Source organism: Oryzias latipes, chromosome 10, assembly GCF_002234675.1.
Source record: "Oryzias latipes chromosome 10, ASM223467v1".
NCBI classification, from domain to species: domain Eukaryota; kingdom Metazoa; phylum Chordata; class Actinopteri; order Beloniformes; family Adrianichthyidae; genus Oryzias; species Oryzias latipes.
Genome location: NC_019868.2, coordinates 16772425 through 16796426, shown reverse-complemented (window position 1 = coordinate 16796426; position 24002 = coordinate 16772425). Strand labels below are relative to the sequence as shown.

At 38.1% G+C, this 24002-nt stretch overlaps 3 protein-coding genes across 4 annotated transcripts; all 3 read right to left on the bottom strand.

The window, feature by feature from the left end:
• Positions 1 to 322: 322 nt before the first annotated feature.
• Positions 323 to 7393, bottom strand: LOC101160668 (putative monooxygenase p33MONOX). Of its 2 annotated transcripts, none has more exons than XM_011480255.3 (8): positions 7185 to 7393; positions 6523 to 6591; positions 6228 to 6412; positions 5985 to 6096; positions 5209 to 5333; positions 1838 to 1992; positions 1565 to 1746; positions 323 to 1392 (listed from the first exon to the last, which is right to left on the bottom strand). In XM_011480255.3, the coding sequence occupies exons 2-8, from the start codon at positions 6548 to 6550 to the stop codon at positions 1205 to 1207; spliced, it is 975 nt and encodes a 324-aa protein (XP_011478557.1). In that variant the 5' UTR covers positions 6551 to 6591; positions 7185 to 7393; the 3' UTR covers positions 323 to 1204. The 2 variants fall into 2 exon arrangements, with proteins under 2 accessions (XP_011478557.1, XP_004073363.1); XM_004073315.4 differs by having other exon boundaries at positions 1838 to 1989; positions 7185 to 7392.
• A 2543-nt stretch (positions 7394 to 9936) lies between these two features.
• On the bottom strand, positions 9937 to 10781 carry LOC101157707 (C-X-C motif chemokine 6-like). The gene is made up of 4 exons (XM_004073478.4): positions 10602 to 10781; positions 10369 to 10489; positions 10162 to 10239; positions 9937 to 10069 (listed from the first exon to the last, which is right to left on the bottom strand). Exons 1-4 carry the CDS (start codon positions 10663 to 10665, stop codon positions 9991 to 9993), a joined length of 342 nt encoding a protein of 113 aa, XP_004073526.1. The 5' UTR covers positions 10666 to 10781; the 3' UTR covers positions 9937 to 9990.
• Positions 10782 to 19839: 9058 nt separating this feature from the next.
• LOC101157463 lies at positions 19840 to 21322 on the bottom strand. Its single transcript, XM_020706623.2, has 2 exons — positions 21304 to 21322; positions 19840 to 20841 (listed from the first exon to the last, which is right to left on the bottom strand). Exon 2 carries the CDS (start codon positions 20837 to 20839, stop codon positions 20123 to 20125), a length of 717 nt encoding a protein of 238 aa, XP_020562282.1. The 5' UTR covers positions 20840 to 20841; positions 21304 to 21322; the 3' UTR covers positions 19840 to 20122.
• Positions 21323 to 24002: the final 2680 nt, after the last annotated feature.

The following is a 24002-nucleotide window of genomic DNA, read 5'->3' as shown; positions in this document are numbered from 1 at the left end:
CTAATCTGATAGATGAAGTCTAAAAGGTATAGTCCAATATATTACTGTTAGAATTTGTAGACTTGTGTGCAGCAGCAGTGAGGATGAATGCAAACATGTACTGGATAAACAGTGCCATCTTCTGGTCATGTTGGGAATTACTTTTTTCAAACTTTGCTGTGACAACTACTACTAGATTTTGTTAATGGAATGACAAAAATCAACTATTTTACATGCCTCTTCAATAACTATTGTAAAATATGATTTAAAAAATATGTATTTAAAAGATTAAATACATTTCTCTTTGCATTATGCAACAAATATTAAAAAACAACAAAACAAATTGTAGTTGTTGACAGATTTATTTAAGATGAAAAAACTGGGGAAAGTCCCTTGTGCAATAATTTAATGAAAATCATTTTTCACCAGAGAAAAAGCATAGTTCAGTCCTTGGATCCCTCAATAACAATAAAACAATATCTATAAAGAAAAAGGAAAATACGCTCTCTGATTCTGTCACAGCTGAACCAACACTGTAATGCTCTGGAATAGTAAACATAAACTGTTTAACCTGCTATTTGGAACACAAAGCTCATTAGAAAGTAGACAAATATGAAAACAGCTAATGCAACGCTTTTAAAAAATATATGTCAGGAAGTCAGGCCTTGCTAACAAGAATAATTAAGGATGTTCTTTCACATTATCAAAACATGAGCAAAACTTTCGATGGCGTAAAAGAAAAAACCCAAACACTTCACCCTGCGAGACCAGGCACAAAATCAGTCACACACTACGCTGCATGCTGACTGAAAAGCACAAGTCAACAGTAAATGAGTTAGCTTATATGAAATGGTAAAACTCAGAAAATGAATGGCACTGTGAAATATGTGGTCAGCTTTAGTTTTCCAGCCACTGACGACGTATTTCACGTCACGTACTGTGACGAAGGAGAGAAATGTTCATCAGTGAAGTGAACAGAAAATACTGGTAATTCCTCTTCAAAAGGGACAAACAGATTTTTTTTTTTTTTTTTTACTTTTCTTTTGGACCAATGACCAAGTGGCATCGTTGAGGCCGACTAACACCGAGGATGGTTCCCTCTCAGTCATAGGGAGTTCTTAGGAAGGTAGATGAAGCCCAAGACAACAGAACTGGAAATGATTAACCCCATGGATGGAATGAGCTGAACTCTAGATGGAAGAATATCTGGGCTCTTGGTCGCACTTTAAAAGCCTGATGGTGTTAAAACATTCATGTCCCGAGGCTTGAGCTTGTGCGGCCGCTGGGGGACTCGCTTATCAGAGCCTGGTATTTCAGGCTTGGGGGGTTCGTCGACCTTGAGAGTGATTTGGCTGTTGGTGCCGTCCATGGTGGAGGACTTCTGAAGGCCAAAGTACGACTGCAGTGAGAAGCCTGCAAGAGAGGAGGGTGACAGGCGAGTTTTTACCCAAAACCAGATGATTAATATTAAAAAATAAACATCTGCTTCAACTTTAAACAGTATTTTAACTGCTAAAAGGACTCCGTTTGAAAGATTAACCAGATTGTTTAAAAAGAGGTCTTATGCTATACGCTAGTCCCTCACCTGTGCTGGTTTCGGAGCCCGGATCAGTGGGGGACTTGTGCACCACCGACCGAGTTCCGAAAAAGCTCCACTTGTCTAAGCCTCCACCTCCTCCCTCGTTTCCCCCCATGTCTGTGTTCGGATGGCGTCTGTCAGGCTCTGGAAGAGCGAGAAAAGGCGCCGAACTGAGGTGGAACCAGTTCCTGCATCAACATTCAGAAGAGAATATAAACAATGTTTAAAAAAAAATACATTCATAGATATTGATCAAGTATTTTAAATTATTTTGCTGACCTTCGATGAACAACTGGCGATGAGAGGGGACTGACAGTGGGGGTGACACTGGGGGTAACAGAAGGGGTGACTGGAGGGGTGCCCCTCGCAGTGGATTGTGCTGATGTTGTAAGCCTGTCCTCCTTGAAGTCCCCACTTGGCATTCTCAACTTCTGCTTAGAGAAAAAGACACAAAAATATATGTAAACAACATAATAAAACACTTGCACAAAAAAATTCCATTAAATTTAGGAGTACTTCAAAAAAGAAAGTCAGAAAATGTGTTTTTTGTGTGTGTTAACAATAGCCCTAAAATATTTGTTGGTCCCTGATATAAAAGACTGTTCTGCAGACTATAAACGAAGACAGCACATTGCATCACAGGCCATCTGTGCTTTTAGGCTGTTCCTGCGTCATGGGGAGAAAAAAGCTGAACAATAGAGATTTAACCAGGACTAAACAGGAAACAATCTCTAAAAGAAAAACACAAAGAAAACCCTAAAAAAAAACAACAACAACCTAGAAACAAAATAAAGCCAGCCTAGCATTCTAGTTTAGGATACTAACCGCTTCTGGAGAGGGATTTTTAAAGTTTAGTTTCCATGTCATGCAGCTATGTTCCCATCCATATATTGAACCAAATGCATTCCATAATAATACAGGACATTCTGCTCTCGACTCAGTCCAGTGTGCATCATGCAAATGATCACACAAAGTGCCTTTATTGGCTTTTATTATGTAGGTTAGAAAACTGTTAAGAATCCATTGTTGCAGCTGGATCTCAGCCAGAACACACACAAAAACAATTATGAAATCTTTGGACACTTTGTAAGTTTCTCCAAATGTTTTTTCTCAAGCTGCAGATCAGAAATCTACACAAACAAACATAGATGAAGCTTAAGAAACCATAAACCGTCTGAGATCTTTGTGTGTATTTAAAAATGTGCTTTAAAGGACAAAAAAGAGGAAGAAAGTGTGGAACCACTTAGAAAAACATTTGACAAAGTGACCAAACAAAAGCACATGACCAGATAAGCCAGATAACCACACTAAATAAAGAGCATAATAATAATAAATAAAAAGTTTACATCGTACATAGTTTGTATTCAATCCTATAAAACACACACACAAGTAATACATATTTTGATGGAATATTTTCCAGCGTTCGAACTAGGCGGTTATCCTGTTGTCCGAGACAACTAGATTTCACGGAGGACAACCAAAAATGAACCTGATGGTTGTCCGTGTAACAACCTGGTCTTTTATTCAACATTTTGGTATTTTCTACTTTTTATTTTTGGGAAACCGACATCCGACTTTTTAAGATAAAACTGATTGTACACGAACGATGTCACGTGACTTCCGAACGAACCGAGTACGCCCGAAGACATCACAAAAGGACAACATTGCACCTGCATGTCTTGTTTAAAAGATCAGGGATATTAGTCTTTACTGCTACTGAAGCGGACAATGTAAACATGGCATCATTTACACATGTGTTTATTTGAAATAGATGTTATATCATATTATAACTTTTCATCACATATAAATATTACTTTATATTTGGAATGCAGTACTAGTCCCAGTCCATTCACAGGTTCTAAATTTTAAAAATACCCATTAGTTTACAGTGTTGGTTAATGTAATCAATTTTCTGATATATTATAGGGTAAGATAAAGTATATTCACTTGACCATAACAGTATTTGATTTACATGGAAATGTAAATTGTGTAACCAGATGATTTAGTCAAATGTTTGTTTTTAATATTTAAAGAGTTTTTTAAATGTCCATCATAAGAGGCAGTTGATATTAGATGTATAGAAGAAATAAAGAAAGATGCAAGTACTGACATCTGAATAGGTTTCATTGCTGTTGAATATTGGTATCGAAGGACAACCAAATATTACTTGCCAGGTTGCCCCCCCCCCCCCTCTTATTTCTAACGCTGTTTTCTCCTCAAAACTAATTGAATAAACCAATCTAAACAAAACAAAAATAAAAAAAGGATCGCTTAAGGGAAAGAACATAAAATTCCAACCATTCTAGGAATGACACGTTTTCTAGAACAAAGAGTCTATGTCCGTCTCCTGACCTAATGACATTTAGCGTTGGGTTTACCAAGCCAATAACAGCAGTGTCATTGAGTTCAGGCAGTAAGTAAGTAGCACGACTTTGAGCCAAACTTGTGTGGCAACAAACGGCCTTTCACCTGAATATAAACACACTTCCTATACATCCTTATCTATAGCTTTTCGCCTCAACACTTCGTGCAGCTAAGCGACATATTATGCGGCTACAGTAACTACGAAGCCATTGACCTCCACGTAAATATCATTCACTTGTAACGACTCAATCATTTTTAATTTTCCAGTAACGACATTTAACAGAGCTTGAATAAAGAAAACACATCATATTATAAGCAGTTTGTGTTCGAAAAACATCTCCAAAGCTGTTAGCTAGCTAGGCTAGGTTGCTAACGACCTCGACCGTAGTACAGCCAACAAACAACCATTTTTTTATCCATACCTTTTTATGAAAAGCTTTCTTTGACGCCTCAGTTGGATGGATTCTTTCATTTTGTCCATATTTCGTTTTTTTTATAGACAATTCTTTTTCCTTTCGGATAAACCTCAAACCGTGTAGAGGGCAGAAGGCCTTTACAGTGGGGACCACGCTGATTGGTCCGTTTGAGAAAACAGGGAGGGGCTGTTCTTGTAAGGGCGTTGCTTGGCAACAGTGCTGATAAAGCTAGAAAGTACATAGCTCATTACATAATGTGTTTACCAAGAAGCTTCTCAAGTGATACAATGCTAAATGCGGTTTACGCGCTTAAAAAGTGTAAATAAATAAAGTTTCAACAAATGTTGTTTTATATAAAACATAATTTGTTGAGCTTTAACTGGAAGTAGTCATTTGGATTGAGGATCTGTGGCAATATTTCTTTCTGACAGTGTAGGACGTTACTTATGGGTGACATTTCTTTGTCTAATAAACACATATTGTCTGAATTCCTTTACTGCTCACTACTAAGTGAACTATACAGTGCCTTTGTCATTTTGCCTGAATCTACAGTGCCCTAGAAATTTCACAGAAATCCCGGGAAAAAAAATAGACCACAATGCATTGCGTTAAAACACATTTTCATTTAAAAAACGTGTTTTTTTGTTTTTTGTTTTTATAAACCATCCAAGTTTCATCTGCAGAATAAAGTGCATGTATAAATAGTCTTTGTAAAATGGTTGTTTTTATCAGGTTTTTACTTCAGGAAATCTGTGATGTCATACTTGCCTTGGTGAACATCAAAACAGCAGAGAACAATCCAGGCACAAAACAGTTTTTTGAGCAGTCGTCTTTTGGGTTACCGAGTTCTTTATTTTTCCCTATACTCACAGAAACTGCATCTGCTCGTCGATGGAAATGGGTCTCTTCAGCAGAGAGGCCCTTGTGTGGTGAATAAGCGTCGTCTGTTAGGCCTGCCTTGTGCTCAAACATATCTAGATTCTCCTGGGTTTGCTCTAAAGGGAACACAAGCACAACAACTTTTGAGCTCTCCTGCAGATGGTTGGCCCTAGGGGGAATGATCCCACATCATCACTTCGGGCTGGGCCCAACCAGGGCTTGTGGTAAAAGCCCCAGCCACCAGGTGCAGTGGGGTCAACCCAAGAGATCTACATTGTCATTACGCATGAAGGAATTCTGGACTGCTCTTTGTCTAGTGTGTTACTTAGGGCCTGTCTGCCTGTAGGGAGACCCTACCAGGCGCGTTGTCCCAGACAACTAACTTAGCTCCTAGGACCCCCTAAGCTGTCAAACCTCTCCACCATATTAAGGTGGCGAAAGTGAAAACTGTCCAGCAGATAACAGATACTGGCAAAAGCTATGTACAAAAAGTTGGAAAATATCTGGTCCGTAAACACAGTTTAGTGCGGAGGTGGTGGTGCTTATCTAAGCGCGATAATCCAAGGTCTAGTTGATTTGCTTTCCCGTGTTTTTTCTCTCTTCTTGATTAGAACCCATTCTGAAAAATACAATTTCAAGAAAGCAGCTGTTCTAAACTGTTAGTGGTTTGGTGTTATGTCAACCTCTCTTTGCAAAAATGCACCATAATTCTGCAACAAAAAACATAAACATGATTAATCCATGATGCTTTCATTTGGTTAACTTACTGGTCATAAGTGAGCTCATGAAAGAGGTGGCTTTGGCTTTCACGACTGGCACTGGTGACTTTGGCGGTGCAAATCCCTCAAACATCAACGCCTTCTTGTCTTTCTGACCTTCCTAGTCACACAGGTTTGCAGCAATAGCATCATGTTACAAAGTTACATAATCAAAGCTACTTTGCAGTGAATTGCAAGGTCATGTACAGTACCAACAATAGGGGTTAAAAAAACAAACAGACTGAGACCCACCTCTTCTCTGCCTCTGAACCTGTGCTGTGGGATGATGGGGTCTTTCCATTGGGTGTTTACATTGATGTCAGGAGGGGGTGAATGCATGGGAATGTCCATGTGCTCGTCATACCGGATACTGTGTCGGAGACCGATGGCTGGTGATAAGGGCGTGCAAAAACCAGAGGGCATGCCTGATTCAATGGCTGAGTAAAGAGAAAAAGGTGACGATTAGCTTTTTTTTTTGCTGAAAAAACACAAGAAATACTCCATTCTAGGGAGACTATTAGTTTTTACATTTGATTTTCAGCCTCACCTGGAAAATCTCCCGGCCCTGGGTCCATTTTGACAGAAATCAGGAGGTGGCGATCAGCCGGATTTAAATCTACATCACACCACAAGATCCAGATTTAAATCATTATTCAGGTTAAACCAAACACGAAAGAAAAAATCGGCTGCTTAGGCTCACAAAACCTTAAAGAATAGACCCTTCAGACTTGTGTTTTCAACGGCAAACTCCTTCATCTTTCCTGTTCCGCCTTAAATAGAACACGAGTATCTGGTTACTGTCGTAAATATGACAGCTTGCATATCAGCCTCTGCCCACTGCAGAGCCCATCTAAAAGGGCTATTTGTATTTATTTTTCCTGAAGGCAACATCTGAGAATCTGTGTTTGTTTTTTTGACACTTCTTTTCTGAGTAAAACTCAAAGATGTGTAATGAGGACAGCAGTGATTCATATTCAGTAAAAAACCAACACTGTTCAATCAAATAGATTGATTTAGTCTAAATTCATGTTTTAGATTTAGTTTGCAACTGCCCCCTTTGCTACAACAACAAATGAAGTGTAATAGTGATCTTTAAACGTTTTCATCTTTGGATTTGACATCAGACATTCCTAGCTTCAGTCTGGTCAGCTGCTGTGGTGTTCACGAGCAGGAAAACAGCCTTTTTTAAAGCTGAGCAGAAACACTAACCTGCCGATGCTTTCCTTTTCCTCTCCCGGCTGGATCCCTTCACAGATTCAAGGATGAGTTTACTGCTGGGGCGACGATCTGGCAGACAAAAAAGAGACAGCAGCGTGTTTGCTCACAGCTGAGACTTCATCCATGACTTTTGGTGACGCAATAGTAGCCGGAGCGCGGCTGGGGCCATGAACGCAGCACTGGGACCGCCCCACAGGAACCTTAAACTCTAAAGTGTAAATGGCTGCATGTGTTTGTGTGTTCTGGCTGAGGAGGAGGAGGAACAGGAGGGGATGACTGTTCCCAATGTGCAACCTTAGAACTGTACACTTAGACCTAAATGTAATGATAAAGCACACAACACAGTCCCATTTGATTCAATCTTTTCTTTTAGGCATCATTCTGTACTTTATAAATTGTGCATTTCCACATTTATGAACATTTATACATACATTTTTTATATATTTATAAATGATTAATTTGTACATAATTCTGCTGATGTTGTTTAAAACATTTCTTTAAAAGTTTACATTTGCTTAATTTAGTCAATCAATTGTAGTCTTGTTTATAGCAATATGTTTTTAGGTAAATGGCACTTATGCCAACGTTTCCTAGTATGTCTGTGGGCGTAGAAGATCTCAGCCTATAGGACGCCATGGCTGTTGGCCCACTCTTATGTAAGTGCAGAGTCAGAAAACCTGGAATTGGTTGATAATTAACCGGTAAAGTTCGATATTTCTAAACTGACTTCATGTCATCCATGCTCTGTAGATGTCGAAACATCTGATATTTTTTAAGGAATGTACTGGAATGTTTATGTTGTAGCTAAACATTCTTCTGAAATGTGTTAGATTTACATTAAACATGTTCTAAAGGTCAGATCCTTGTGTGATCGACTTTTGAGTATGAATTTGTTAAAGTTTTTCTCCCCCGTCACCCTGAAATGACGTCATTTTGATCTGGTACATTTCTTCCAAAAGAAGAAAACCGAGCGGTGTTAGGCCAAGTAGTCCACCAGGGAGCGACATAACACAGTAGACCTGGTTGTCGTTTGAGAATGAAACTGGTCAACAGAAAAAACAATTTGTTCTTACTGTTCTCTACGGAACCCAGGACATCATATTTAACCCTTGTGCTATCCCAGTTGGGTCATCTAGACCCCACATATTCATGCGCTAAACATTTTTTCTTCAATGATTTGTGATCTTCACTGGTGTCCATGGATTACAGGAAATCCTCTTCACCTTTATCCACCTTTGTCATAGGGATAACACGTCAATGTGAGGGTGGGGTCATAGGGCACAAGGGATATATATCTTCCTTACTCAACATATTGGAGCTGGAGTGTTTGCAGCTGGATTTACAGTAAAACTTAAAATGAGAGCAATAGTCTCATAGAACCGAGCCAAAGGTCTTTGTCTTCAGAAACCACTTAAGCTTAATTTAAACATTAAAGCAATTATTAATCAATTATTATTATATATATATTTTTATATATATATGCGCTAAACATTCATATATATATATATATATATATATATATATATATATATATATATATATATATATATATATATATATATATATATATATATATATATATATATGTACATATATATATATATATATATATACATATATAAACAATTAATTATTACCTCAATCTAATAAGCAGTCAAATTAAAATTTCGTGGCCACAAGTTAATATTTTGTGTGCACTAATTGGTATTTTGACACTACAAATCAGTATTTATGCCAAAAATAATAAGCACTGAAGATAATAAAATTCTTATATATGTGCTCCACAAAATACATATTTGTCCGTTGAACCTTTTTTCTTCAATGATTTGTGATCTTCACTGGTGTCCATGGATTACATGAAATCTTTCCACCTTTATCTACATTTGTCATGGTAGGGAGAACATGTCAATGTAAGGGTGGGGTCATCTAAGATAGCACAAGGGTTAATTGTCCAGGGCTCCGTAGTTCTCTCTTTTGCAGCGTTAATGTTCTGCCTCGGTCTGATTATGTTTAACGGTAAATGTGCGTAAATATGCATAAATGGCAGGGATCACAAAGCAGGAATAGTTTGGCTGAGGGCGGCAAAATGGATGATCTCTGTAGTCCAAGCATATTTACTCTTTTCCTATTCTGCATTCTGGTGAACTTTCCACCACCAAGCCAGCTAGAAGACAGAGGCCGGTTGCGATTGTTGGACATCACCCAAAATCGTTGTCAGAATAAAGGTAAAGCAAGAGGATCAATTACATTATAATAGTGACAGGCATTCAAACACCAGTTCCACTTTTAGGACTTGATTTTGATTATTGAGCTTCTCTGGTTTAGTCTGTTTGCCAATCTCTCTTTCTACCTACTTACTAACCTGCTCACCAACCCGTTTTCAGGTTTACTTGACCATAATTTTAGCCTAAAGCAGTATAGTATGACCTCTTTCAGAGACCTCGTCCCAACAATGGAAACTCTGGACAGTATAAAGCCCCCGCATCTTCGCTCCACAGGATACTACAGTTGTTTTGAACACAAACTGTGTTGAAATAGTAAAAAAAAACACTGAACAGCTCTGGATTTCTTTTTTCATTTTTATTACAAAAAGTGATGTATCCAAAAATACAGAGAACAACAAAACAGCCCGAAAACACATTTAGCTCTGATGAAAGTATTACAAGACATCATTACCATAAATACACGATAAATAATTTAACATTTTAACATCTGCATTCACAGAAAGTGCTTTTGTTTTTTTGGGATCAGTGGTCACAAAAAGTCCTAGTTTGGTGAAAAGAGTGGAGAAATAGATTCAGTTGGAAGTTGTCAGGGTGCTGCCGGGAGTGGAAGAGGAGTTTGTGGGCTTGGCTTTGACATTATTCTGCTTCTTCCTACAGGTGACGAAATAAAAAATAAAAAAGAACAACTATTAGACATTGTGAAGGGATTATTCTGGGAAAAGATTCCCTCCCATGATACTTACATGAAGGCAGCCATGGCCCTCTTCATAATTTTCAGCTCCGGGTCCAGGCAAACGCGAAGGCCGTTTTTGTAGGTCACTCTGTTGAAAAAAATGGAAAGAACTTAGCTTCTGAAACATTAACAAAATAATTTAGAGATTCCCAAAACTTCAAAAGCAGCATTCCCTTTTTAAAATAAATTCTTGATATTTCCTGCTTTCATTACTTACACAATCTCAACTTTTCTGCAGAAAGCAGTTGCCTGGTAGATCTGGATGTCTTTTATTTCATTCTTTCCCATGATGCCCTTCCTGACACGCTGACAAAGGCACTGCTGTCCAGCCTCGTTGACTAAAAGGAAGCCAAAAGAGAAGAAAAAGAATGAATTTTCGGACACAAATTTATTGTTTTTAGGAATCTGTTCTTCTGAAAAAATACAAAAATAAAAGTGTCAAGAACTTACACTGAGCTTGTGTGAAGCACGCAATGGCGGCCAGGAGGAGAAGTGCTGGAATCATGCCAGACATTGTTGGTTTCTCCTCTCAGTTGAGATGACAGAAGAAGTCTTGAGGCAGTAAAGCAGACAATCTGAGCTGGAGGTCAGATGTTTGTCAGGAGCGCTGTGAGGTCTAGAGGCTTTGGGGTCGCCTTAAATACCTTCCTCCAAGGCTGAAACCCCCATCTTTCCTGTGTCAAAGGGGATTTTCGTTCAGACTGGAAAGTGGAAGTAAAAAACCACCAGAGAAAAAAAAAAAAGCACTTCAATCCCACTCTCCCTCTGGTACCAGTTTCTCAAAAGATAACTGTAGTAATGTTTAAACAAACAAAACTGTGCGTACAATTAACATATAAGAACAAAAAGTGACATTTTTCAGATGGAAATTAACTTATTGAAGCTTGTACGTTCATATGAATAAAAATGATGCCTAAATTGTGATTTTACAAGTAATTTCATGGTTTGTCTTGAATTTTTATGGATATAAAAAAAAATTATTTCATATTTAATGTTTTGATTTTATCTAGGTCACACACAGGAAGTGTGGTTTTGTCAGCATGTTCGGCGGCACATTGAAATCCCATAACGATCTTTAAAGAATTAGACTTATTTTGCCAAATAAATTGTATAAATGAACAAAACAATAAAAACGTTATTTAAATAAATAATTTTGTTGATATATTTAATGTTTTTGATTCACATCACTATCTCTTTATTTCATAGTCATAAAAAGTTAAATGAGAAAGAGTTCAAAGGATTTAGCTCTTATTAAATATTATTTATAAACAGACTGTAATGTTTTAGAAATTTACGAGTGCATTTTGTTAAGCTGAACGTGTGGGATGATGAACTTTGCAATGCAGGTGTCTCGTGCATGGAGCCTGCACTGGTGGTTAACACCTCTAACAATTTGGGGTAACAATTGAAATGTGCAAGTTCTCCGAAACAAAAAAAAAAAAAGCCAGCTTTAGTTTCCTTCCATTGTACATGCTCAACGGGTAGCCTTTTTTTTCCACTGCAGTTGCTTTTGTGGCAGTTCATGATCCATTTCCTTAAAAGAAATGTTATGGTCATCAGACCCCATTAATCTCCCACCATCTGCCATCGGGCCACGTGTGTAGTATTTCGGAAAACCCATTGATTTCAGTTGAAGGAAGAGCTGCTACAAGTTTCACTTTTTATATCCTCTTTCCTTTTTGTGGACAAGAATGAAAAGTCACAGTTTTTTATTTCCTTCTGTTTTTGGCATCATGTTCTCTTTTTTTTGTGTTTAGACCACAAAAGTGATTTTACAAAGTTGATCTCTTCTGCTTTTAGATTTACATGATATTTTTATGATTACTACTGTTCTGTTATGCTGACATTACGGTTTTACTTGTTATTATTGTTTCTTTTTCTCATTTATATTTTCTTTTTACAATGTTAATAAATTCTGTAATTTTGTTGTTAATTTTACAGTTTTTGGCGAGACAAAAGTACCACATGTCCATGGACGACACATGAAAAATATCCTTTTGGCTAACTGGTACATCAGCAGAGAGGCTTTTCAATGCACTGATAGGATCATGACAACTATGCAAAAATATTAAATGTAATAACATAATAGGGTTAATAGATTGTATAAATTCACTTATTTTTTACTCCATTTCAAGCAATAAATTAAACTCTACTGGTCTGTAGTTAATATTCGTAACATGCTGCAAAGTGTTCAAAGCGTATATAGTGAAATACTTTGCAGGGATTGTGTAGAGAAGTGAGTTTTCTGTTAAGAGACAGTATAGGTAGAATGGCGTGCTAACAAGAAGGTGTTCTGGTTAAGGTCCCAAAGAAGCTCCTCCTCATCCTCTTTGTGTTTAACATTAGCTCTGATGAAGCACTGCATGCTGTATTGATTTTTTAGTTTATATTCCTGCGATCCAACAAGATCAACTTGTCTGAGGAAAGTTGTTAATCAAATAGCTCTGTACCATTAAAAATCTGTTTCAAAATCAGAAAACTCATTAATTAATATTGGAAGATACCATTTGGATTGAGGTAGGTTTATTTGAGTATAATGTAAAATGAAAGATTTCATTTGGCACAGAGTTAACTGTGCTATCACTCGCTGTGGTTTTCCCTCCTCTTTGAAAGGATGTAGGTTCAAGTCTTTGAGATAAGCATCTCAAATGAACCAAAAATCAAAACCATTGAAAACTACAGATTGTGTTTGTCAAATACTGAATCTAAAGACTGGGATATGTTTTTTTGAAGTATGCAGTTTTTTTCTAAAGTAAAAAAATAAAAAATAAAATAAAAATCTTGACAGCAGATCTGAAAGAAGAAATGTGAGGAAACGGGCAGATTAGAATGCCAGGAGAAGGGGGGGGGGGTGTTTCACCTGAACAAATACAGAACAATAAGGTGATCAAGCAATCAGCAAGCGTGACCGCGCAGAAACTAATCCATCTCACAAGCTCTCATAGACTCATTATAAGAAACACTTGACTTTATGAAAAATCCTTTTATTTCCTTCTTTTATTTTCTACTTTTGAGGACATGGAGCTATCACATCAGTTTCAGTTCCATTTTTATGTTGCAGTTTCTCTTCTGCCGGCGTTTTACGACAGTGTGAAAAAAACAAAAAGGAAGATAAAATCTTTAAACCTCAGGTTTTTGGAAGTTTTAATGTTGTTTTGTCTGCGACCAGACAGACTTTTTTTCTTGCCATTCAAGCCTGTACCTTAACATATCAGCATTTTTTTTTCTTTTCTTTAATATAAACACAAACCCTTCAACATGTGATGTAGGCCTCGAGGTACAGATTACATCAGCTTGCAGACTCCCTTTCAGACTTTGACTCTGCAAACTTGTGCAGTTGCACTTCTCATTTCACTATAAACAAGTTTTCATGCTTCAATGAAACCGAGAGGGAAAAGAACTTTAAGAAGAAGGCCTAAGACACCAGACTGAACAGCAGAAAAATGATGTGTAAGAGCTCTCAAGACCTATTCAATGCAGCAAAGATTCGCACATTTTTAGATTCATTTTCATAATTAGCTTTGTGTTTTAGTCAGACTCTTTGTTTTACCTCCAAGCACTGAAACACCAGGTTTCAGATTAGTCATCCACAGCTGCTTCTGTTGTTTTCCATTAGTGGGTTTAAGAATTGGGTTTTCAAATGATCTTCACCCCCTTCTTTTCAAAGATCCCTGGTTTTTTTATGTCACAGTTAAATCTGTGGGTTTTTTTGGTTATTTTTTGCGTTGATTTATTGAAGTACTTCGGTTTCTTCCACTGAGTTTTGTTTCCTGCTTTTGCGTTCACCACAAGTCTCCATCCTTGACAGAGGAAAAACCAGCGCCTAGCTAACATGTAAGCATCACCTTCCAGCACTCCAGGACATTGTTGAGAGTGAACCCTCTGCAGCACCTGTTGCTGTCTTATTGGTGAGCCGCACTGATATGAAATGTACACAATGGGGGAAATCATCTTTTAACTAAAGTTCCACTCTTAGCATCTTTTGATCCATTGTAAAATCAGTCCCAGCGGTCTTTCAACCATGATTGTGTTGTTTTCAGCCTAAATCAAAAAACCTGTGTGGTTTTATAGGACATAATTTCTACATAATGGCAGTAGTTCATTAGAAATATACCTTTCTGTGAATGCAGATGTTAAAATGTTAAATTATTTATCACGGGCAGAAGTAAGCCACTGGTTATTTCCCATGATCCCTTTGTTTACACTCTCTCCCGCTAGCTTACAGCCCTTCAAAACCCCAATCTGACATCATTGGTGCAACAAAAATGGTGGGCAATATTGGAGCTACTGTTTCAAGCTGTACAGTTTTGAGTCAGATGCCAGCAAACAAAAACATACATGGATCTATTTGTGTGCAAGTGGATGCATCTGAAAGGAACAGGGCAGGAAGCATGTGGTGCGCAGAACGAATCTCCGTTAACTGGGAAATAAAAATCTGGTTAAATTGTGCACTTTGACAGTATGACAGTCATGGTACATTCACACCACCCTTTGTGCTGCATTTTCAACCACTTCCAATTAGAAGTCTATGTAAACATGTTTTCCCCCTTTCCGTGTTCAAAACTCTTGTTCACCACGATGCCCCCCGAGACGAACGTGTTTGCTTGTGTTGCTCTAGAATGCCGGCTCTTTGTTGTTTTTTCGTGAAAGTCTCTTTTGCACAGTTCTCAGCTGAATTTGCACAACAGCTGATATATATATATATATATAGGTTTAGCCATTTAATGACGCACAGTTATATTTTCTATAACATTGTTGTGAATGCTTCAGATATCCTGTAAGGATATAATTGAACAGGGAAACCTGTTTCCTTACTGTACATATGACAAGAAACCCTTTTAAATCCTTTGTTTTCAGTCTCTGCGTAAAAAACGCACGGCCTTTGAACACGAATTGAAAGTTAAACCAGGTTGAACTTTAACTAATCACTCCGATTTTCTAGTGACATATGGATGGCTTCCTTTTTAGTACACTGAAGTGCCAACCATTTAAAGGTGATCAAGGAGGAGAAATCAATAATTGTGGTTTCTGCCCGGAACTCTATGACACCAAGTCTGTCACATATCAGGATAGAGCTGTGAAAGAAAAAGTCTGGGTCAAAGCGCAAATGAACTTGTGACTTTTTGGTTAAAAGAGTGTCTTCATGTGTGGTCAATCCAGTCCGCATGTAGGCATGAAGTGACTTTTCAGTTCTTCATTTTGTTAGGTCACAATGCCGCTGAAAGTTTAGGGCACAAAACACGTGTGGTGTTGCATACATTCAAAGTTCACGCTGTATTCAGCCTACAGTTTTAACCTTTCAAGCAAAGCAGTAAGGCTTGTAAGAGCAAACTTTCCCCTGACTTTTTGCTGAGATAAGTGTGAAAACCAAGTCTCCTCGACTGCGCAATCGCTCAAAGTCTTCATGTGTTTTCCTGTTCCACAGAAAGTGCTTTCATTTTCAAGAAAAAATGTCTATTTTTTTGAATACCCACCTATGCTAATAAATGTATTTTTAGTGCAAAATGTATTAAAACAATCTTTTGAATTCTATATTTCCACTTTAGAGTTGACCAGAATTACAGAGACACAGAACGTTTGTTTAAACATTTTATGAAAGCAAACTGTGTCTAAAAAAAAAACTGATATGTATTTTTAATAGTTTATTTCCCATCCTGTATTCAGAGGGGGTTGAATGAATGCCAATTTATGTGTAATCCTATGACAAAAAACATACAGTTTGACTTGACATATGAGTCATCGGATGGAATTCAGGCCCACTCGTTTGCTCTTTTAGTCTGAAAGGATTCATTTATGAGCGTTTCTTTTCTACAAACTTTCAGCAGAGTTAGGCTTCTTTCAAAGGGTTGAACACTTTTTTTTAATACACCAATGTACAGATTTCAAAGCTAAACTAAGTTAAATGACAGAACTGTTAACATTATTGGCTGTCATGGTGAATACTGACTAAATTTCAAAGAGAAAAATAGTCGAATTTTTTTTTTAAACGTGAAATCTGCTTTTTTTTTCTTGGTAAAGGAAAATCTCGATCAATTTAAAGCTTTTTCAAGCTGTTTTGTGTAAAATACTATAAAATGGTCATGCAGTCAAAATATAAAAGATCCATCTAGCTAGCTGAAGACAAGACCACTTTAATGTGTGGAAACATCTCTGCACTGTAAAACAATTTTATTTACAACTGAATCCACAATCAAGCGATAACATTCTTCACTGCAGGGATCATTTTTATCTTTCTGTTTGGTCCTCTAAAATTGTCAGAGTCCCACTCTAATCATGTTTTGATCTATTGTAAAGCGTTCCCAGTGTTCTTTTAATTAAATTTATGCAGTTTTAGCAAAAAAAAAAAAAAAAAGGAGAACCATGAGGGGGTTGGGAGTGCTTCCAGATTCCAGTTGGCACATCCGAGGACCTGTATCTGACCAATGTACCTCACGACAGCAGCTCAGTGCTTGGAAAAAAAATCTGCGCCTCTATTGATTTCCTATTATCTGTTCTATCACAGAGTTTGTAACAGCCTGAGGTAGAACGAGGTAGAACGGCGCACACAGAGCGCTGCCTGGATTGCGCGACACCTGGATCCTCGTGTGCATTTAGATAACTGAGCTCATGCTGATCATGTCCTTCTTTATTAACTATTGTAGACATTTTGATGATGTGTTTTTATTTTCCATAAATGTATTCTTTGTCTGCCTGTCGTTTAGTTGGTGTCAGTATTTGACATAAAGACAGCAGGTAATGCAGCAAAACAGCTGCACTTTTTTGAGATCATAAACAAACCATCCATCATTTAGAAAAAAAAATCAGCACAATGTCTTTTACCTATTTCTTCAGAGTAAAAACGTTGATATATATTGGTGCTGCTGTGTTAATGTTTCAGATTACTTTACATTTATTATTATTTTCTTGATTGAACTATTTTACTCTAGTTTAAATAGGGACTGACAGATTTTTTTTATTTCAGGCACTTTAAGTTTCTTCTCTGTTTTAGACTATGACAGGGTTTCTGTGTGGCAAAATAAAGTAATTATATGTTGAAAGTGGATTTATATTGCGTTTTTTCTTTTGTTAATCTTAAAAGATACAATTTTAGGTACACTTATACAATTTTTATTGATACTGATCTTATTTATAGTCACCGCGGCGAGTGTGTGTATGTGGGGTTGTGTGTGTGTTTGTGTGTGAGGGGGCATTTTCTTTTTTCTAGGGGGGCCTTGCAAAAAATAATTGAGAAGAACTGCATTGAGGCAGCAATTATTCACAAATAGAGAATACGTGGAACAAAGGTGAACCATACTAAAGGCGCAATAATGACTCATCTAAGAGGTCAAAAAGACCTGAAGTCTCAGAACAACATCCAGACAACTGAAGGCATCTTTTACCCCAGTTTAGTTTTAGTTTAGTTCATTTAATTCAAACGTATAAAAACAAGAATATCAGTTAAAGTCAGTTTATGTGACTCCACCATCACAAGAGACTGGATGAAAGAGTCACTTTAAAAGATAAAAAAAACATGTCTGTGAATCATCCTTCCTCTATCCAAACCTGCAGAATCTCTTTTGGTTTTACAAGCTCACTGTTGGGAAAAGGTGAGATTCTTCCTGGACAGGTCGCCATCCATCGCAGGGCCAAACTATCACACACTCATATTTTTACCCAGGGACAATTTAGAAATCATTATTTAACCAATGAAGCATGTTTTTGAACTATGGAAGGGAACCGGAGTGCTTAGAGAAGACTCGCTCATTCCCGGGGAGAACATGCAAACTCTACACAGAAAGGTCCCATCTGAGATTCGAGAGTGCAGCCAACGTCTGGCAACTAACAAGACAACAGGGGAACCTTTTGAAAAGTGTCTGTCACAATAAAAGTGTAAAAGTAAAACATAATTTCACAAAAATAATCAAATGTCTGATGTGGTGGTAGTAGTTTAGTGGTATGGGCTGAATTTGCTGCTTCAGTACAAGTAATACTTGTTGCAGTAAATGGAACCTTGATCTGCTTTCTAACAAAAAAAATGATAGAGGAGAATGTCCTTTATTGTCTTGTTTCCATAAAACCTTCAAATGGAGTTATGTGTTTTGGGTTTTTTCACTGTTGCTAAGTTAATATCAGTTTTGGCAATTGTTACCGCTAAAAGGCAATGTGATCACTAATAGTTTTAGGTGGCAATCCCTTTTTCGCATGGGTTTGCTTGTTCGACTGAAAGATTGTCTGATATTTCATTTCATGACCTGAATAATTTTGGTGCCTACCAGACTTCAGGATGGAGGCAGGATGCTCTTTTCACACCACGCTAAGATTTCTAACCATAAGTCTCTTACCGTCTTCCTGTTTCCAGTTTAGAGATGCAACACCTTCACCAGAGGTATGCATCAGGACCATAAAGAAGACGCTTTTACTCTAGTAGGAAAATGTTAGTGGGTACAAATGCAAACCCAAAGGTTTTAACAAGCCCAGATTTTTCCAGGTTTTAATTAAAATATTTAACTTAAACATATGCTCTACTTTAAAATAAAAGCTCTAAAACCAAAATATCTGCTCTTCTATGGCTAACCATTTTCCTTTGGCACCATATTTTTCATAATTATGGAATTTTCTTTGCTTTAACTGATTGACATTTGAACTCATAACCTGTTTAGAAAAGCTAAAACAAAATAAAAACTTTTTTATTTTGAGTTTTGATAGGTGTGTGTCTTGGTATGTGAGTGTAACCTGTTTGTTTCTCTAAGGGGTCGCAGCATTTACCCCTCCATCGGCTGTCAGTCTCAATGACATGAAGTCTTTGCTTTTTTTTTTGAAATTTTGTAAACATTTTGCATCCTGGACTAAAGTAAGATAACTTTATTCTTGTGCAATTGTATTCAAACTTAATTTATCATTAAGTAACAAAGTGGAACCTTTTCTATTTAGAGAATGGCTTCAAAACTGTCCTTGGCTTAGTTTTTGCCAATAAAATCAAGTGCAGTTGATCCTTCAGCATACTTGCTTTAAATGTTTAAATGAATAGACTTCAATAAGTATGTAATGTGTATTTTTGATTTGCAGGCCATGCTGGTTATCCAATTATTCACACACAGCCACAGTTATGACAAAAAGGTCTCAAAATCCTTTGTTGAATTTATTAAAAGTAATAACATCTCTGGTATAAAAGGAAAGGGTAAGAACAGCTTACAGGGGATTTGATTTTATAACAGGGTCGTTGTGCAAAACACTTTCCAGGTTGGTTGATGCTGCTAGCACGCCCTCTGCTGGTGTAGATTGGAATAAAAATGTGTTTACAAAGTCAAAAGCATTTGATGAGATCATATTTAATTGAATTATTCTACAATTGAAATGTGAGCCTTCTTGTTATTCTGGTGCTAATCAGAAACAGTGTGAGTCACTGGCCTCTGCAGCTTCTTAGTATGCATTTCTTTGTTCTTGGTTGTGCCATTTAGGCAATTTCTCGCAAAAACAAACCAAAACAAACAACTTGCATCTTGCATGTGTGGGCTCAACAGCGTCATCTTTTCTCAGGCGGTGTTCTTCCACACGTGCGTGTTTACCAGAGAAAGATCCCACGGCAGTTTCCATGGTAACTCCATCACCTGGCACCAGCACAGTGGAGAGTGGGCTTCGGTTTCCAGGGATTTCCACTGGCAAGAAAACACAGTTTGAAGCCAAAAAGAAAACACTGATGGTGCCCAGCATGTATCAAAAGATGGATTTATTAGTGCTTGCACGAGTCACAAATCACTAGAAGCTCTAAAACAGTTGCTGCAAATTTGCCCAGTTTTTTTTTTTTTTGGCTCAATAGGATCAACAGCAAACATGAAGAACAACAAGAACATTATAGAAAAAATGAGCCCTGATAAAACTCAATCATACAAGTAGGTACGCTGTATGTTTTCTGCATTTTCTAATCCATGTGTCATACATTGATGGTAAAGAAAATGTTTAGGAGAATGTCTGATTGGCGGACTTGGCCACGCCTAAACCTCAGCGATGGCCGGCAGCACACACGCTCTTGCACGAGCCTCCCTCCAAGCTGACCTGCAGTCAGAAATCCACTGGGAAATAAGAGACTGTTTGATTTCCGGATTCTGTCTCTCCCCTTCTGCTCCTTGGCCTTCTTGGCAAACTTTCCCAACCTCTGACATGGATATATTGTGTTTTGGGGGGACATTTAGGGCAGAAGCATTTGCCTGTGTCTCGGAGTGGCTGCTTCTGTGCTGGCAGGGGAAATCTGAACCTGACTCAGCGACGTTTGCTCCTCCATGCTGCCTTCCAAACCTCCTCCTCACACTTCCTGAGAGCATTGAAATGTTGTTCTGGTGTCCGTAAAGATACTCCAGAGGGTCGGAGTTGCCGCCCATCAAAGATGCCTGCTCCTCCAGAGTCACCTGAGCCTCCTCTTTCAGGTTAAAATCAAAAGTTGTTAACGTGGTCCTGATGAGCTGGGATGGCCTCAGCTTCCGCAGGACCGCGTTGGGCTGCTGTGTGTGGAGATTGTCGGGGGAAACGTCTCTGGTTGGGCAGGCCAGGTGGCAGATGGAAAGGAGGTAGTCCTCTGAGGAAACAGCCTGGCTCTGATCGCCGTTGTGAAGTGCGTTGACTCCATTCAGCTCCTTAACTGTCTCCTCGTTGCCCTCCGTGATGGTGGGCAGCATGAGTCTTCTCTTGGACAGCAGTTTGGACCGTGGCCGCATAGCTGGAAGACAGCAGGAGGTAGATGTCACTTTTCCTGCAAAACAACCCGGAGGTTATTCCACGAAACTTCATAAGCCTTTGCTTTTTGAGTTTCATTTTTTTCCAAAATATATCATGATGTACAAAACACACATATCTCTACTTAAGAAAACAAACAAACATGTGATTGACAAGGATTTTTAATCAGTAAATGAAGCTTAAAAGTGTGACCTGAGTCCAACAGACTGAAAAAAATGTAGAGAATTTTCGGTTTTTCAGAAGTTTTTCCTTAAAATGCACTGATTATGTTTTTCCTGTGATATAATCTGAATGTTGCTCACATGATGCACAACAGCAGGTTTGGAAAAACAACCCCCCCACCAGAAAAAATAAAAAAAAGGGTATTAATCAAATGAAAAATAAAGCCTCCCTCTGCTCCTCCTGACTCTCGTCTTCCTCCTTTCAGGCTCCGTGAACTGCTTACTTTGGAGTGCAACCCAGAATACAAACAATCCCAAAAGGAGTCTCCAAAAATAGATGAGTATTTTGAAAAACACCTCAGTCACGTGAAGCCACAGAACATGTGAGCCTGTGTGTTTTCTCCTGCCCACCTCACATTGTTGTAACCCCGAGTGAAGCATGCACCGCCGCCGCGTCAGAATGAGAGTGAACCAAAAATGCCAGTCTAAACCAGTTTCCTTCAAGGTGTAGCCATAGCTAAATTTAGATCACCCGTCAGCATGCATCTAAAAATGGCTGCATGGCAGCAGCTGGAGGACAAACAGTTGGGCTTCATCTGATGCATTTCCAGGAATCATGGAGGATCTTTGCATTCACACTCACCTACTTCCAGATCTGTGGTGTCCACTTGTTTTCTTGTTCGTGTTTATATCTGCTCTCCTGGAACTTCAGACGCCGCTCTCCATCAGTCTTGCTCTTTTTTGTTGTTTTTCCCGGTCCTGTATTCTGACGCTGTCACTTCAGCTGTCTCTGACCAGAGGTGGAATGGAGATTTATCTTCTCCTCACATCTCTCCTCCGCCTCCCACCCTACCCTCTCTCTCTCCAGCTTACTTTTGGTTTGCCCTCCTTCCCTCATTCTATAAATAGACTCCCCATCCATTTCCTCAGCTCCAGCACGGTCTGTGGTCGACTGCACTGATGGAGAGGCGAAAATAGAGGAGGACATGGAATGAAGAAATAAGGGGGAAAGCTACTTGGTGCATCCTACAGTTGTGTGCAGACTGGTTCATGTGCATGTGACAGATTAACACATACATACTATTTTGTGGTGCATAAAGCAAGAATGATGCAAAAATGACACAGGTCTCCAATCATGCTCGTTAAGCAATTTTCCCATTAGGGACAAATAAAGGTCATTTGGGTGTCACAATTAATCAACTTAAGCAATGAACCATAAGAAAATCTTTTCAAGTTTAAATAAATTGATAATAATCTTAATTTTGAAAATATCATCTGGATTGAGACACGGTGGGTTCATTTTACTTTAACGTGCATCAGAGTAATGATTTAAAGGTAAAAACAGCCCAAACTATTCCTGTGTTAAATTACCGTAGATAAAAGAATCTTTAAACCAACATGTTTCAGTTAGACACACAATGACTGCTCTCACAATCATGCTTCTACTAATGACACAGACCAAGCACAACATCAGGTCGGCGACAGAAGATTCTACAAGAGGTTGCTGGATGAACGTTAATGTGAAAATCAGCAAACAGGATCGTTTTGAGACCCCATTTTAATTGTATTCGTAGATCTGCGTGTTTGTGGTAGATGTGCAGCAAATGTCTGTGTGTGGAAGAACAATGCCTCACTCAACCTTACAAATGACTAACTGATGATGGTCAGATGGGCAACAATTAGGGTCTGTAATCGGATGCTTTATTGTTAGAGATTCAAAAAAACTCAAATTTTAAATTCAAGTTCTTTTTGGAATTGCATTTTTAATGTGGGTTAATCTGAACTAGGAGTATTTTTAAAATTGTTCTTGGAAAAGCTTGTAGTTGTGCCGTAAAAGCTACAATCAGAAGACCCCCAGCTCCCTGTTCCGCTCCAGTCTTATCCACTTGTAGACAAATAGATCAATGTCTGTCTTTGTTTTCCTGGTCTGAGTGGGTTTCTAACTCAAAACTTTACGGTAATAGCTCCAATATTGCTCGCCATTTTTGTTGCACCGGAAATGTTAAACTGGGGATGCGAGGGGCTGTGAGCTAGCAGGAGAGAGAGTAAATAGATAGATGTTGGGAAGTAGGGGCAGGATTACTCCATGTCAACGATCCTGTCCACAACTCTGAGGCAAAGTTCAAAAGAACTCCTGCCGCTATGTCCTAAAAACAACAGAGTTTTTTTTTAATTTGGCTAAAAAAAGCAGTCCGCAAGATTTTGGGGGTAGATCGAAAAATTAAGAATGCAGACGATACATCTCCATCTCACCTACTTTACCCTTACTTGGCCTTGCATATTCTCGCTTTATGAGCTCACTAACGATGTTACTTTGTGTAAGACAACTGTGTGCCTCACATAGGATTGCTCATTGTTGGCCTGCAAACAACCCATATCCTTCATGTGGAAGGGCAGTTGCTGCTTTAACAATTCTGCATGCATGTTTTTTTTTTTTTCTTAAAAATGTTTAAAAAAAAAAAAAACGAATTTCTGATAGATTATATTTTTAAGTATAAAGAAATATTCCCCTTTGGTACTTTTTTGATTTTAACTTTAATTACAGTGAAAAAAATAAAAACAGTTCATTTATGCCTACTTAGCATTTAGACTTTAGAATTGCCAAAAGTTATTAATTTTACTCAATCCATTCAGTGTTTGAAATAGCTTTGAGCACTTATAGTTTATGGAAAATCGAGTATTTCCCTTCATTGAGAGTGGACATGGTGCAGCGGTAGAACAGGTTACATGAATGTTGAACAAATAATATTAGCTTTTTAAAACTCTTCAAGCAATGTTTAAAACTTTAGCTAGCAGCTAAAGCTGACTGTTTTCACTGGGGGCGTAGGAGCTAAAATGCAGGAGATTTGGCAGAAACATAAACATCTAAGAAACAGACTTAAACATGAAAGACAAAAATAACAGCGAAAAAACAAAACAAAAGACAAATGGGTGGCAAATTACACGACCTGACTGAATAAAGGAAAAGTAGATCCTTAAATTG